The sequence below is a fragment of the Cryptomeria japonica genome, chromosome 8, assembly GCF_030272615.1.
Source record: "Cryptomeria japonica chromosome 8, Sugi_1.0, whole genome shotgun sequence".
Classification (NCBI taxonomy): domain Eukaryota; kingdom Viridiplantae; phylum Streptophyta; class Pinopsida; order Cupressales; family Cupressaceae; genus Cryptomeria; species Cryptomeria japonica.
Genome location: NC_081412.1, coordinates 165,656,906 through 165,672,934, shown reverse-complemented (window position 1 = coordinate 165,672,934; position 16,029 = coordinate 165,656,906). Strand labels below are relative to the sequence as shown.

General features: G+C 37.4%; 1 protein-coding gene across 1 annotated transcript in view; it reads right to left on the bottom strand.

Moving 5' to 3' along the window:
- The window catches only part of LOC131857571 (probable chromatin modification-related protein eaf7), an 80,643-nt gene extending 66,357 nt beyond the window's left edge, over positions 1-14,286 (bottom strand). Inside the window, exon 1 of the mRNA XM_059210250.1 lies at positions 14,170-14,286. Coding sequence (XP_059066233.1) covers positions 14,170-14,286 — 117 coding nt within the window. The remainder of the gene's footprint in view (positions 1-14,169) is intronic.
- Between the last annotated feature and the right edge of the window lie 1,743 nt (positions 14,287-16,029).

Here is a 16,029-nt window from a genome sequence, read left to right as displayed (position 1 = left end):
CTTCAACTTTTCTACATCATAGTCTGCAAGAGCTCCTTCTAATTTCTTTCTCAAGTTTTCCATCTGTAGTGGTGTCAAAATCTTCCTCAAGCTGTTAGGCTTTTGAAAATAGAGGACCAGGCTCTGATACCAATTGTTAGGATTAATGATAGTCCCAAATATTTTGAGAGGTGGGGGGGGGGGGGGGGGGGGGTGAATAAGTATCTATCCGGTTAATAGAATATTTAACCTTATTAAGTATTTTGTATTCCAAAATAGTGTACTTATAATTAAGAATTAATGCAGTAAATAGGAACAGTAAAGACAACATAGAAAGCACACTATAACACAAGATGTTTAATGAGGAAACCCGGTGTGGGAAAAACCTCGGTGGGATTTGTGACCCACAATATTCACTCACTAGCAATGAATGGATATTACTTATAATGATGGGCCTGCACATGTAGGAAGGTCAACTGCCTAGAGCTCACTGCTCAAATCACAAAAGGGAAGTCTCACTGACTTACAAATGGATTATGAGAATCCAATACAATGTACTGCTACAATTCAACATCTTCTATGCCAGCTTCAGTACCAGTTTATGCTTATACAATCACAAAGACCTTCACTGTCAATTATGCCAGAATATCATCGATATATTCTCTATTCGCATAATATGCCTTCTACTAATTTTCTTCCATGCCATCTCCTATATCAATTACCATATATAAAATAATTTACAAGATCTCATACATATATGAGTCTATTACAATATGCCATGTCGGCTTTACAAAAAGATATTGATAAATAATTACAATAAACAAAACTTTATTCCTATCGGCTGGAGTGTCGGTATACATTGTTGCCACTATCGGTGAAGTGCTTGCCAGTGTCGGTGCCTGCCGGTGGTTCACCTAAAAGTTGCCAATAGGTTTCCATCAATGACAACACTATCATTTCTCACTAGAGTGTAGAATGCCAACCCTGTCATACTTGCCTAATCTATCTATAGTGAGCATATATCTGGTCATTTTAATCTTGAGCATAAACAATCTTGATATTGTACCCAAGTTGTTGTGTTACATGATTTTGTCGATTATATCTCATCTAGTTTAATCAAACCCTCACCAATCTAATCAATCTTATTTTCTTAGATCACATCTTATACATGATAGATTGTTCCTAAAACTAGACTTGGTCTTCATATCCTCAATCATTACCTCAAATGAACAACTAGCTCCGATTTGATCTTGACTTTTGTATCACTCCTAGCTCTCGGTCATGTTGATTGCAAATGCCTTTTCAAACAAGAAGTTCTCATAAGAATTCTGACAAAAGTAAGGACAATCTTACCCATTACAAACTAATCCATTCTTTCAAATCAAAATTGTCATAAATCTCCACGGCTACATTGGCCCAACAAATTCAATATCTCAAGAGAGAAATATATGTCATTCAAGCCCAAAAAAAATATTCAACGACTCCTCTTCAGATAAAGTTTCATGATATCAAGAACACCAGACTTCAAGAAATGCTAAAACAATTAGATAAGGTGGAACAGAAAGTAATTGAAAATCAAAAGCCAAATCTCATACAAGATCACAAGGCACCTTCACCAAGACAAAAATACATCTTTCCCCTAGATAGACAGTTTACACATTTGGGGAAATCTATTGAGTCATCTTTGGAAGAGATTCTTAAGCATAATCTTATCATATTTCCTAACAAGACCACATGGGGATGTGAAATTTTGAGCAGATACTGTACATATCATAAGCATAATAAACATAAGACTTCAATGTGCATGGAATTAAAACATAAAATTCAAGACCTCCTTGATGATGGTGTTATTGAAATTGAAGATTCTAAAAATTCACCGAAGGAGAAACCAAATGTCATTACCAAGCATGATCAAAATTGTGAACTTGTGTCTAGCAATGGCCCACATGTAGCCTCCATCTTCTAAGGCTTATCAACAACAATCCATACCATATCCCTCAACTAATGACCCTAATGATGAAACTTCTCATGTTGACCCTCAAGGGCTATCTCAAGGGCCATCCCATCCAATGGTTGACCAAGATCCTACTTTCTTAGAATCCCATGATGATCCCCTTATACCTTTCCATTTCTTTCAAGAGTATGCCCTTCCATCTCAAGATCAAATCATGCTTCTAAATCTCATTACTAATCCAATTCCTAAGCAATATCATGATGCCTCTTCCACATTTTCAAACAATCCTATTCAAAATGAAGAGTCAAACACCCTTCCTACTCTATCCAATGGTCCTCTTCCATGTCAAAATAAAAGTATACATTCATCTCCTTGTCATAATCCTCCATGTTCACCTCAAGGATCCATCATACCTACAAATCCTTCTCATGATCCTATCATTCCCTACATTCCACCTTCACCTCATAATGGACTGACATCTTCTTCCCAAAGCAAAGTGTATCCTACAAGTCAAAATATTTATAAAGGCAAAGGGGTAGACCTTCACAAGCAAGAACCTCTCCATATTCAAGCAAATATTAAGGGTCATGGCCTCAATGACATTCCTCAAGATGTTGGTATTCCTACTAAACCAAAATCCAAATACACGCCTTCTCCTTCATCTCTTCCATCCATTTTAGGACCCTATATTCCTCCATCCCTTATGCAAGATCAACAAAGACATATATCTTCATGCACCTTCCATCCTTCTAAAAGGACATAGGCCCACTGTGCGAAAGAAATAAAAATCAAAAGTTATATAGGTTCCTAAGGTACTTGTAGAAGCAATGCATTCCAAGGAACTACAAAAGCATGAAAAATAAAAAAACCACATGGAACCCTAAGCGGCTCCTCGAAGCACAAAAGTCTAAAGGAAAATCCAAATTGGCATCCAAAATTGTTGTTTCTCCATTCAAACCTTCCAAATATATTCCTCCGTCACCTCCTTCATCCATTTTGGATCCTTATGTCCCAAAATCCTTGGTTGTTCCTTCATCCAAATCTCAAAATCTGAGATCCACTTTTCCTTCATCACACCACTCCTCAAGATGTGTGCCAATGATGATCTTGCCAACATTTCCATTCACTCGTGCACCAACCTTTCAATATCTGATCCATTATCCAACACCTCTTTTTCACTCTTCCATCCCTAGTGCAGGGCACCTAGCTCAAAGTTGTCTTTTCTCACTTTTAAGATTTTTTGTGTGATTTCAAATTATTTTATATTGTAATAAGGTGGAATAAATCCTATGATTCTTTTTGAAGCCATAGTTTGGTTGTCCACACTTTTGTTGTGCTCAGGATCCAAAATTGTCATTATCCTGAAAAGTGTCAAAATGTCATTTTTTTGGTTTGTACAAGGTGGATACCTAGAAACTTGCTAGAATGTTTGGAAATGGTTTAAATCCATTGTGGGATAAAATTAGAGTGATTTTTAAGGCCTTGAGCACCTTGGAGTGTGTTTTTGCACTCATAGGTAAAAGTTATCAAAATTGTCATGACAACTTTTGCATTTTTAGGCAAAAGTTGTCCATGAAGGAAATGGAATGGAAGTTGGTTAAAACCAACTTGAAATTGTGTATAAAATCCTCTAAGAATCTCCAATATGAGGTTAATCAACTTTTGGTTTGCATTCAATTCATTTGCCAAGGGTTTCCTATGCTTTTTCTCACATTTGGATTGTTTTTTCTTTGAATTTCTGATTTTGTACAACATATACAGTCTAGTACAATGCTCATAGTAGCATAGGAAGTTATAAATTTGTTTTACCTTTCCAACAAGTATAATATGAAGGTCAGAAGTGCTTTGAATCAAAAGTTATCACTGTTTTTGTAATAGTTGCTCACAAACCCTTGAAATTTGGGGTTCTGATTGTAAAATGCATTTTACCTGAGCATCCATGAATGGAACAAGTTGAAATCCATTGGATGGATTGGGTAGGCTCTGTAAATAGTTTTAGAGTAGGCATTTTGAGTTTTTGCAGGCCACAAGGAGGAGAATGGGTGAGTTGAACAACACACAAGCATGTAGCTAGTGTGTGGGGGCAACAAAGATTGCTCATTTTCAGAGCCATGGAGAATGGATACCTTAGCAACCCATAGAATTTTGGAAAGGTCTATGGGTGTACAAAAATTATCCAAGATTTTTCTGGTTGTATATTTTGACTGGTGAAGAGTTTGGAGCACATCTTCCAAAACTGCCTAGAAGCCCTAAACCCCTTAAAAATAGCTCATTTTGAGTTACCCTAGTTGTATGAAAAATATAGATGGGAAAATTTTTGATCTTGTTTAACTTCCAAATGGGTATCTGAATATGTAAAAATATCTGGGGGTTGTTAGGAAATTTTGGGGAAAAAGACAAAAAAATAGTCCGAGAAGGGCTAGTCAAATAGGCCTAATAGCAGCCGGTAGAAGCAAGTTGAAAGCCTAGGGCTTGGGAGGAAGGTGAAAACCTTTTCAATTAATAAAATGACCTTGAAAATACCTAAAAAAAATAACCACAAACTTTAAACATGATGTTAGAGTGAAGATCCTTGGCAGAGGTCTTTGGAGCCTAGCTGGAGTTCTAGGAAACTAGTAGGAGACCATCTCAAAATCAAAGATTTGGGTCAAAACCAACAAGAAACCTCAAGATGCTATACCTAGGAGGCAAGCCAATAGAGTTTAGGCCATGGAGGTCTAAGGAGTGTACCCTAACAAGTTACCTTGGAGGAGCTTGAGTAGAAGGGTGAGTTGAGGAGTTGGGGTGAGTAAGGGTGAATTGGAGAGCTAGGCACAAGATCTCTGCATCAGAGTGGTATCAGAGCCATTCTTTGAAAGATTTGGTGTATGTCTAATTGTGAAGAATCAGAAGCAAGTTCAATGCATCCAAAGGCAGTGACTCTAGAAGCCATCCGGCAGATGGTGGCAGAGATGATAGAAGGATTCAAGGGTACAGAAGGAAGCAGAGGAACGAGAGAGGCAAAGAAGGAGAAAGGAAAGGTTAAGATAGAATGGGGTGATGAGATTGATGAAGAAGTGGAAGATGGAGAGGAACCAACAGTAGTAGCTATGCCTCAATACCAAAAGTTATTCCTAGATGCAGTCAAATCCATTTCTAAGGACAATCTGGATGGATTACCCACATATGGAGGAAACTTCAATGGAGAAGGGTTGATAGATTGGATAGAAGCTCTCAATGATCATTTTGATTACAAAGAGGTAGTAGAAGAGAAAAGAGTTAATGTGGCCAAATCAAGAATGAGAGGATCATCATTGGTTTGGTGGAATATGATGCAAGAAGAAAGGATACAAGAAGGCAAAAAGAAGATAACTTCATGGGAGCGTATGAAGATCAGACTTAAGGCACAATTCCTTTCGGGAGATTATGAGGTTCAAATTCATAAGAGACTGCAAAATTTGCAACAAAGGGAGCTAGATTTCAATGCTTACACAGAGGAATTCCATAAAGTAAGCCTCATAGCTAAGAAGCATGAGAATGAGGTAGAGAAATTGGCTAGATACATGAATGGATTGAGACAAAATATAAAAGATGAAATCAATATCCTTACTCCTGATACCGTTCATAAGTGTTTTTAGTTAGCATTAAGGGCAGAAGACAAAATAAAGAGGAGGAGTGAACAAAAGCAAAAGTTTAGAGGTGGAAAATCCTTTAGAGGAAGGCGAACTTTTAGTAGAGGACATCAAACATCAAGGAATGAAGAAAACTCAAGGAAAGAAGGTGGTGGAGACTCTTCAAGTGGGCCATATAGAGGAAGAAACAATTCTAGGGGTAGATTTGGAAGCTCAGGAAGAGGAAATTCAGTTTTCACTAGTAGATGTTACAATTGTAATGAAGTTGGCCACACAATGGGAAGGTGTTCGGAGAAAGCAACCGACTCTTCACACTCATACATGGGTGAGAGAAGAGCACATTAGTGCAGGAAGAAGACAATCAAAGTGTGTCTTCCCCTCTCAGCAAGGCAGGCCCAATGACAGATGATGAAAGCTTAATGCTACGAAGGTCTTTGTTGAAGATTCCTAAAGCTCAAGAGCCACCACAAAGGAAGATTTTGTTTAGAACAACATGTAAGTCTCAAGGAAAGATTTGAAAAGTGATTGTAGACTCAGGTTCAATTGAGAATATAGTTTCAACTGAAATGGTGGATAAACTCAAGTTGAAGAGGCAGCCACATCTCACTCCCTACAAGGTGTCATGCCTTAACCGAGGCCAACATGTCTTAGTTGATGAGCAAGCATGGGTAGACTATGAGATTGGTGAGTATAAGGACAATATTTTATGTGATATATTTCATATGGATGCTTGCCATTTGCTATTGGGACGTCTGTGACAATTTGATGTAAAGGCTTAGCATGATATAGAGAAGATAGCTATATCATTATCAAGAATGGTAAGCGGTATCAAATGGATCCATTACCTGATCCAAAAGAGGAAAAAAAAGTGGCATAAAGTGTGATGATGATGAGTGGAAAAGAGTTTCTTAAGTTGATAAAATAAGAAGGAGATCAAGGGTATGCTATTGTGCTCAAACCTAGTGAAGAAGGTAAGGCAGATCCAATGGAAGAAGTGCCACAAGAGGTGAAGGGTCTACTCAAACAATATGTAGGAGTAATAGGAGAGAAGATCTACCTAATTATTTGCCACCAATGAGGGATGTAAATCACCAAATAGACCCGATTCCAGGGGCAAGTTTGCCTAACAAGGCTGCCTACAAAATGACACCTAGTCAAAATGAAGAAATTGCCAAACAAGTGCAGGAGCTCTTGGACAAAGGATTCATCAAAAAGAGTTTGAGTCTATGTGTTGTACCTATTGTCTTAACACCCAAGAAAGGGGGAAAATGGAGAATGTGTACAGATTCCAGAGCAATCAATAAGATCACTATAAGGTACCAGTTCCCTATGCTAAGGATAGAAGACCTATTGGATAATCTTAGGGGTGCAAGCTACTTCACAAAGGTGGATTTAAAATTAGGTTATCATCAGATAAGAATCAGACCAAGGGATGAATGGAAGACAACCTTCAGGACCAATGTTGGCCTCTATGAGTGGTTGGTCATGCCATTTGGCCTTACCAATACACCTAGCACCTTTCAAAGGCTCATGAATGAAGTCTTGGTTGAGTTCATAGGTAAATTTGTGATTGAATATATTGATGACATTCTAATCTTTAGGAAGTCCAAAGAAGAACATCTCAAGGATGTGGAGATGGTCTTGAAAAAGCTAAAAAAGGCACAACTCAAAATCAACCTTGAAAAGTGTGAGTTTCTCAAGACTGTACTTGTATATCTTGGTTTTGTCATTTCACAAGGTTGTCTAAAAATGGATCCTAGTAAGGTTGAGGAAATTCTTAGTTGGCCTACACCTAAGAATATCAGTGATGTTAGGAGTTTCCATGGGTTAGCATTCTTTTATAGGAAGTTTGTAAGAAACTTTAGTCATGTGTGTGCTCCTGTGCTCAATACTATCAAAGGGGGAGTCAAGTGTCATTTTAGGTGGAAAAAGGAGGCCCAAAAGGGATTTGAGTTGTTGAAAAAGAAGATAGTTGAGTTAACTACCCTTATGTTACCTAATTTCAATTAGTTATTTACAGTTGAGTGTGATGCTAGTCAAAGAGCAATATGGGCTGTTTTGAGTCAAGAGGGTCTTCCCATAGCCTTTTTCTCTGAAAAGTTGAATGAGGAAAAACAAAAGTACTCATTGTATGACTTGGAGTTGTATGCCATGGTGCAAGCCTTGAAGAAGTGGTGTCATTGCTTTCTTCCCAAAGAGTTTGTGGTCTATACTGACAACCATGCCCTTAGTTTTCTCAATGGACAAGAGAAGTTGAACCAGAAGTGCCTCAAGTGGGTAGAATACCTACAATCTTACACCTTCACTATCAAGCATAAGATGGGCACCTCAAATAAAGTTGCTGATGCACTTAGTAGGAGAGTCATGACCATAAAAGAGATTAAATTGCACAGTGTGGGGTTGGAGGAGTTGAGAAACCTCTACAAAGAAGACAAAGATTTTGCTAATATATATGCTACATGTTCTGATTTTTATAACACTTCTCATGTTTCCTACTCAGAGTATATGATACAGGAAGGTTTTTTGTTTAAAGGACATCTCCTTTGTATACCCCAATGCTCTATGAGACAAAACATCATTCAAGAGAAACATCAAGGGGGTCTAGGAGGTCATTTTGGTAATGATAAAACAAGGGAGAAGGTTAGTCGGTTCTACTATTGGCGCAAGTTGCAATTAGAAGTAAGTAGATTTGTTGAACAATGTGCCATATGTTAGAGAGAAAAAAAATCATCAAGTAACATAGGTTTATATCAGCCCTTAGTCATACCCCAAAGGCCTTTGGAATGTTTGAGCATGGACTTTGTGTTGGGTTTACCAAGAACACCAAGAGGATTTGGTAGTGTTTATGTGGTGGTAGATAGGTTCAGAAAAATGGCTCACTTCATCCCTTGTAAGAGTACCAATGATTCCACCTATATTGTAGGTCTTTTATTCAAAGAAATAGTAAGAATCCATGGACTTCTAGTTAGCATTGTGAGTGATAGGGATGTTAAGTTTTTGAGTCACTTCTGGAGAACCTTATGGAAGAAGTTGGGTAATAGACTCTCATTTTCATCTACCTACCATCCACAATCAGATGGTCAGATTGAGGTGGTCAATAGGTCCTTGGGTAATCTCCTAAGGTGTCTCACTAAGTAGCATGGTCAGACTTGGGACTTGGTGATCAGCCAAGCAGAGTATGCATACAATGATTCAGTCAACCGAAGCACTAGTAGAAGTCCTTTTGAAATTTTTTATGGAATGCATCCTAGAGGTGTCTTAGAACTTAGTGATATTAGTACAATGACCCACAAGAGTGCTCAAGGAGAGAGTTTTGCTGAAGGTATTAAGGAAATTAATGACAAAGTACAACAGTCCTCGCAACAAAAATCAGAAAAATATAAGGAACAAGCTGATCAATCAAGGAGGAACTTGAAATTTAAGGTTAGAGACTTAGTTTTGGCTTATCTCAGAAAGGAAAGACTTCCAAAAGGACAACCAACCAAGTTGATGATGAAGAAGATTGGGCCACTCAAGATTGTGCATAAGTTTGGCCAAAATGCCTATGAGGTTGAACTACCTCTTTCTTTGGCCATATCTCATATTTTCAATATTTGTGACTTGTATCCCTATAAAGGAAAATCTCAGACCTCTCAGATGGATACCACATTGCAATCTGAAGAGGATTGGGTGAATGATTTACCAGTTAGTCAACTGATTCAGTTGAAAAGCATCTTGGATACCAAGGTGATCAAGAAGACAAGAAAGGGAATCTACAAACATTATCTTGTGAAGTGGGAAGGTCCATAGAGGCTATGTGGATGCTAGAAGTTGACATAATTCATCATGGAGTGCAACTAGTAGACATGATAACTCAAGGGACTTGAGTTCCTTGCCCTAGGGGAGTATGGTGTAGGGCACCTAGCTTAAAGTTGTATTTTCTTGCATTTTAGATTTTTTGTGTGATTTCAAGTTATTTTATGTTATAATAAGGTGGAATAAATCTCATGATTCTTTTTGAAGCCATAGTTTGGTTGTCCACACTTTTGTTGTGCTCAGGATCCAAAATTGTCATTATCCTAAAAAGTGTCAAAATGTCAATTTTTTGGTTTGTACTAGGTGGATGCCTGGAAACTTGCTAGAATGTTTGGAAATGGTTTAAATACATTTTGGGATGCCATTGGAGTGATTTTTAAGGCCTTGAGATCCTTGGAGTGTGTTTTTGCACTCATAGGTAAAAGTTCTCAAAATTGTCATGACAACTTTTGCATTTTTAGGCAAAAGTTGTCCATGAAGGAAATGGAGTTGGAAGTTGGTTGGAACAAACTTTAAATTGTGTATAAAACATTTTAATAATCTCCAATATGAGGTTAATCAACTTTTGGTTTGCATTCAATTCATTTGCCAAGGGTTTCCTATGCTTTTTCTCACATTTGGACTTTTTTGCTTTGAATTTCTGATTTTGTATGGCTTGTACACTCTAGTATAGTGCTCATAGTAGCATAGGAAGTTATAAATTTGTTTTAACTTTCCAACAAGTATAATATGAAGGTCTTAAGTTCTTTGAATCAAAAGTAGCTAGTGTGTGGGGGTAGCAGAGATTGCTCATTTTCAGAGCCATGGAGAATGGATACCTTAGAAACCCACAGTTTTTTGGAAAGGTCTATGGGTGTACCAAAATTATCCAATATTTTTCTAGTTTTATACTTTTCCTGGTGAAGATTTTGGAGCACATCTTCCAAAACTGCCTAGAAGCCCTAAACCCCTTAAAATTAGCTCATTTTGAGTTACCCTAGTTGTACGACAAACCCAGATGGGAAAATTTTTGATCTTGTTTAACTTCTAAATGGGTATCTTAATATGTAAAAATATCTAGGGGGTTTTAGCAAATTTCTGGGGAAAATACCAAAAAAAGTCCTAGAAGGGCTAGTCAAATAGGCCTAATAGCAGCCGATAGAAGCAAGTTGAAAGCCTAGGGCTTGGGAGGAAGGTGCATACCTTTTCAATACATAAAATGACCTTGAAAATACCTGAAAAACATAACCAAAAACTTTAAACATGATGTTAGAGTGAATATCCTTGGCAGAGGTCTTTGGAGCCTAGCTAGAGTTTTGGGAAACTAGTAGGAGACCATCTCAAAATTAGAGATTTGGGATGAAACCAAAAAGAAACTTCAAGAGGCTATACCTAGAAGGAAATAAAATAGAGTTTATGCCTTTGAGGTCTAAGGAGTGTACCCTAACAAGTTACCTTGGAGGAGCTTGAGCAGAAGGGTGAGTTGAGGAGTTCGGGTGAGTAAGAGTGAATTGGAGAGCTAGGCACAAGATCTTTGCATCAATCCTCCTTATCTAATCCTTTGCATAAGACTTTACCCTAGGTTCATTTCAAAATCCACAAACTAAGGAAATCAACATTGGAGATGTTGAACATGTACACTTAGTTGTGTCCTTATATCCTATTGGAAAATACATCTTTATCCGACTCTTCAAACAAAGACCAATGAACTACCTACACAAAAATCCTTGACCCTATGAACAACATGCATCTTAAACGATATTATATCTAAGGGATAGGTTAGTTTAGGTTTTTCTTTTTACATTGCATATCATTTTATTCAAAGCATTGCATCACATATATTTTAATGCATCGCATTCACAAAATTTCTTTATTTCCATATAGCAACATTAATAAAACAAGGCAAGTGTCCAAGGTTATCATTTGTTTGCATTCAAGAGAAACAAGGGTCATCTCCTTTCTTAGATATTCAGACATGAAGTCTTTGAGGTCTTAAGGTCATTCGTTTTCAACATCACCCTGTGACGACACTTTACTTATGGTTGGGTAGTGATTTCACTATTTGTGACTTGTTATCAATTGCTATATCTCAAACACATTGCTAAATCTCTAATTCATTCTAGACACCTAGTTGATCATATGACTAGTGAAAAATCTAAAATTCTGCTTCAGTGTTGCTGTAATTGTCACACCCAAATAGGTTTCATTACTTACAAGTCAAAGCAAGAAAAAAAATAAAGGAGAAAAAGTGTTATGCCAAATATTCATCTCAGGGAAAAAGAGCAATGATATATAACTGAAATATCATGGATACAAGTGCGACAAAAAGCTTGACTATGGGAACATGTGAGTAACTCCGCCAGGGATATGAACGTCTGCTAGCAATAGAGCAATATTTGAGAAATTATAGTCTATAACCTCATTAGAGCTCTAAAAGCTTGCTGCCAATGAGGCTCTATTCGGGATGCTTTTGAAGTTAGAATAATCCACGTAACTAGTCATATAGGATGCTAATGATCTTTAGTGAGCACAAGAGCAGGAAGTAATTCATTTGTACTCACATGGGCAAAATAAGATCAAAGTTTCAAGAACTAATGGGGAAGTTTTCCGCATCTCCCTTTGTAAATCCTAGTCACTAAGTGTGTTCATTTGGATGTTCCGAGGGACCTTAAGGATCAATTGACCCCTTATCTATGAAATTTTTTGTACCTCCAATTCAATTGGTGTATTAAATGCTAAACAAACACATTCATCCTTGTTCAAAAAGGAAATTCATCTTCATCATGCATATTGCATTAACATAGGTCATATCAAAAATTCATTTTCTCCACATGCATTCTGTAGATCATCATGTCATATAGGTCTGCATATTGGGGGCATAGCTGAAAAATCCTGAAAATCATTAAAAAAAAGAACAAAAGAGAAAATGACAAAAAAATCAAAATATGAGGAAAAAAATCAATTGCCTTGGCGAAGACTTGGTAAATAGGTACCTTGGTAGTAAAAAAGAGAGAATATCTACCAAGAAGGTGAAAACCTGGTAAACAGGTGCCTCTTCTATTGAAGTGCTCCATCTATGAATGCAAATTTGGCATTTCCTATTTTATTTCCCGCATCTTTGCTTTAGATTGTACATATCTTTTAGTTGCTTTTGTGACACCCTGGTTCTTCTTAGAACCCTCATGGATTGAAACCAATCAATGTTGTAGTCTTAGGGTAATCAACTGATCAATCTAAATGTCCTAAATAGATTTACCAAGTCATATTTATATCAGTAGTACTAGGTCATCCAATCTGAGTCAGTTACCTATCTCTCATCCACTGCAAAGTTTTACCACTGAGTAAACAAGCAAAACAAGAACAATGAAACCAATCACTGAAACTATTTGAGATTTGATTGAAATTTCTTTGTGTGTTGTCTTTTCAATTGGTTTTCCATTATTATTTCCTCTGAGTAACTCGAGGAAGTCTATCTTGACTAAGAGGAACAAGGATTGGGGGCATAATACTTTTCTTTGTTTTATGCTTGTAGGAATAATTTTGATGATCTAAAAACATCTCATAAGCTGGGTGTTTGTGATAAGTTCCTTCACATCAAGGTGAAATCGTCACCAGACCTCGACTCCATTTATTTGTATGCTACAAGGAGGTTGGAATCATTTCCTTGTCTGTTTTGAGTAAATTTATTTATCATGCAATCTAGATACATGCTTAATCTATCCTAGGATATGAATGATAAAAGGGTCATTACAGACAAGATAATCAATATTGCATATGACAAAGAAAGAACTTTGCTTTGTCTAGTGTGTTTTCACACAAGCAACATTCAGGTCATCTCAGCTCTTTATGTCTTTATCCTTATATTCACTTGCTATATTAAAAAGGAAGTTACATTCAGGTCATCCTGGCTCTTTGTGCCTTGGTGCTTATGTTTATTCCTACATTTCTGCTCAGTGATGATAAAATGAAAATTAAAATCTAGTGACTTGGGCCTAGTTTGCATACATGAGCATATCATATAGATCCATAAGTCAATTATGCATTCATTTACATTCATACTATTGCATGAAAAATAACAAAAAAACAAACATTTGCATTATTAAATCCTCATTTTCATTAATGAAATCATTTATTTGCATATGAAAAGAAACAAAAACATTTATATTCATCTGCATTACAAACATACATACTAAAAAGAAATGCATTTATATAAAACAATGGCATATAGAAAGACATCTCATAGATCATCTCATTTCAATAACACAAGTATGAATGAGCTCAAATCATGGACTCATATGTATATCTCATCAAAAATCTCAATGTCAAAGAGTACAAATGATATCAAATGTCATAAATAGTGTCAATCGGGGCAAGAATCGTATAAACTACAAAAATGAGGTATACAACAAAATGGCAGAGAACATCAAAATACAGCTATGGCCCTCTCCCTCATTGCCTACTGGAGGAGGTGGTGCCTTCTGAACATCAACCTCTCTAGGCACCTATTCTCCCTTAGATTGAGCCATGTACTGGGAATATGGCACCATTGTTTGTCTGTTGGCACTGCTGCACTATAAGTTGATACACAATATGTTGTTCAGTTAGAGTTGTGAAGGACCTCATGCTAAGAGGCAACTAGCTCTGATCTCAATCTTTGCATCTCTGGTTCCGCTCTATCCTCAGGCTCTGCAGCTGTAACTCATGCTCTGCAATCTATGCCTGCATTACTATCATCTATGTCTACAAGCCTCACACTCTAATCCTCAAGGTACAAATGATATCCGTAGGTGTCTAACCTCTTGCTCCAACCTCCTCACCTCCACCACCCTACTCCTCTCTCCTTTGTCGCACCTGTCTTAGAGCATCCTCACCACCAGGGTCCACTGCCTCACCCATCTCAACATCCAATGTGGCCTCTCCTCGCTTGTCCCCACCTGCATCTCTACCAACTTCTACTAAATATCCCATTGGCAATTGACACTCATCTAGTTTAGTTGTGTTGTCATTGATGGCAACACACACCATTTTGGATTGGTGACTTAACCAGTACACATCGGTATTCATTGTTTGGCAAGCAACATTCAAGTCATCTGACACAAGGAACCAACATCGGCACTGACACCAGCACCACCTGGCAAGGGAAACTGACAAACTCGGAACTAGTATATGATGTCGTCATGGGAGATTGATCCGGTAGGTCTACACGACATCAGTCTTGAAATTCAATGAATTTATTTTTGTTTATGTCGACATGTACATAAATTGTAATAGCATTGTGAGTCGACATAAGGCATTTGTGTTTATGTTTGGGAAGGGTATTTAAGCAAGTCCGGTTATAATATGTTAGAGTTATCATGTATTAGCTAATAATTATTTATTTAATTATTAGTCTATTATATTCTACACTTAAGCTAAAGTTAGGCATTTAAAAATATTGTAGATATTTAATAATTATTCTAATTATTAAATACACATTATCCCTTTAGGGTTTCTTTAGGGTTTCACATATTTAGGGTTGCTAATTTCCTTTTATAAGGATTGTATTGTACTTTTTCGTTACTGAATTCCCTCTCTGAATGATAATTTTTTTCTTCAGAGCCATTATTGCTTTTTTGCCTCCATTCTTCTCTTGTGACAGGTATTTTGCTTGCAGGTGTTCTTGGGACCTCTAAATTTGTATTTCTCAACTTCTTCATGGTATCAGAACCTACATCTGCTGCTACTTGTTCTTGATTTTTTAGACGATTTTTTGGAGGGGAGGGTTTCAAGCTTTTTTAGAGTTTTTTTATTTGCATCTAGGGAGCTTTTTTTTTTTTTTTTTGGTCATTTTGAGCTCAAATGAATCTCATCGTTGAGCTTCGAACACCTCTTCACTTAGGTCCCATTGGCCTGTGTCACCACTACGGCCCCACCTCTCGCCATCCACTGCTACTCCGCCTGCCATGGACCCAACTCTTGCCCGCCGCTGACACACTGCCGCCTTGGACCCGCCTCTCATCCACCTCTCGACCACCGATTGCCTCCTACCTCCCACTGTCTGTCATCCTCTGGTCTTCCATTGTCGCCAATCCTTGCCTTTTTCCAGCCAACGCCCGGACTTTTTCTGGCAGCCGACATCTTTTTCTGACGCACAAATTTTTTTTGGTAGGGCATTGTAAGGCAACTTTTTCTAGCAAGGGGGATTTTTCCGAGCATCATATTTTTTTTTCGACACATTTTTCAGGCAACCTATTTTTTCGGCAGGAAGGGAATATTCTGCTAACATCAGCACTTGGTAGGCAATCTTCAGGCCCCTTTTGGGCCCATCCGAAGCACCTTAAGTCTTTTGGCCATATCTTAGGCACACAGAGGCATTTTTCAACAAACCTTATATCATCAGAAAGATCTTTCCGAGTTCTATCCAGATCTAGAGGTTTGAATTTTTTATTTTTCTTTTTTGATGGTGTTTTTTTTCTGTCAAAGCTAGAGGTTCATTTTTGCACTCCAAGAGACATAGCTTGAGCATCCAAACTCCATTTTTTGAAAACTTTATATCATTGGAAAGATTGTTCTATCCTTTCTAGTCATATGAGTTTTCTTTCCAGATCTTGGGATCTCTTTCTTTGAGTAGGATGTCTCATCTTTGGTTGTTCTTTCTGTATTCCCATCCTTATGTATATTCTAATCATTGTAGCCATTTTTTTGTAAGCATTTTCTTTATGCAAAGACACT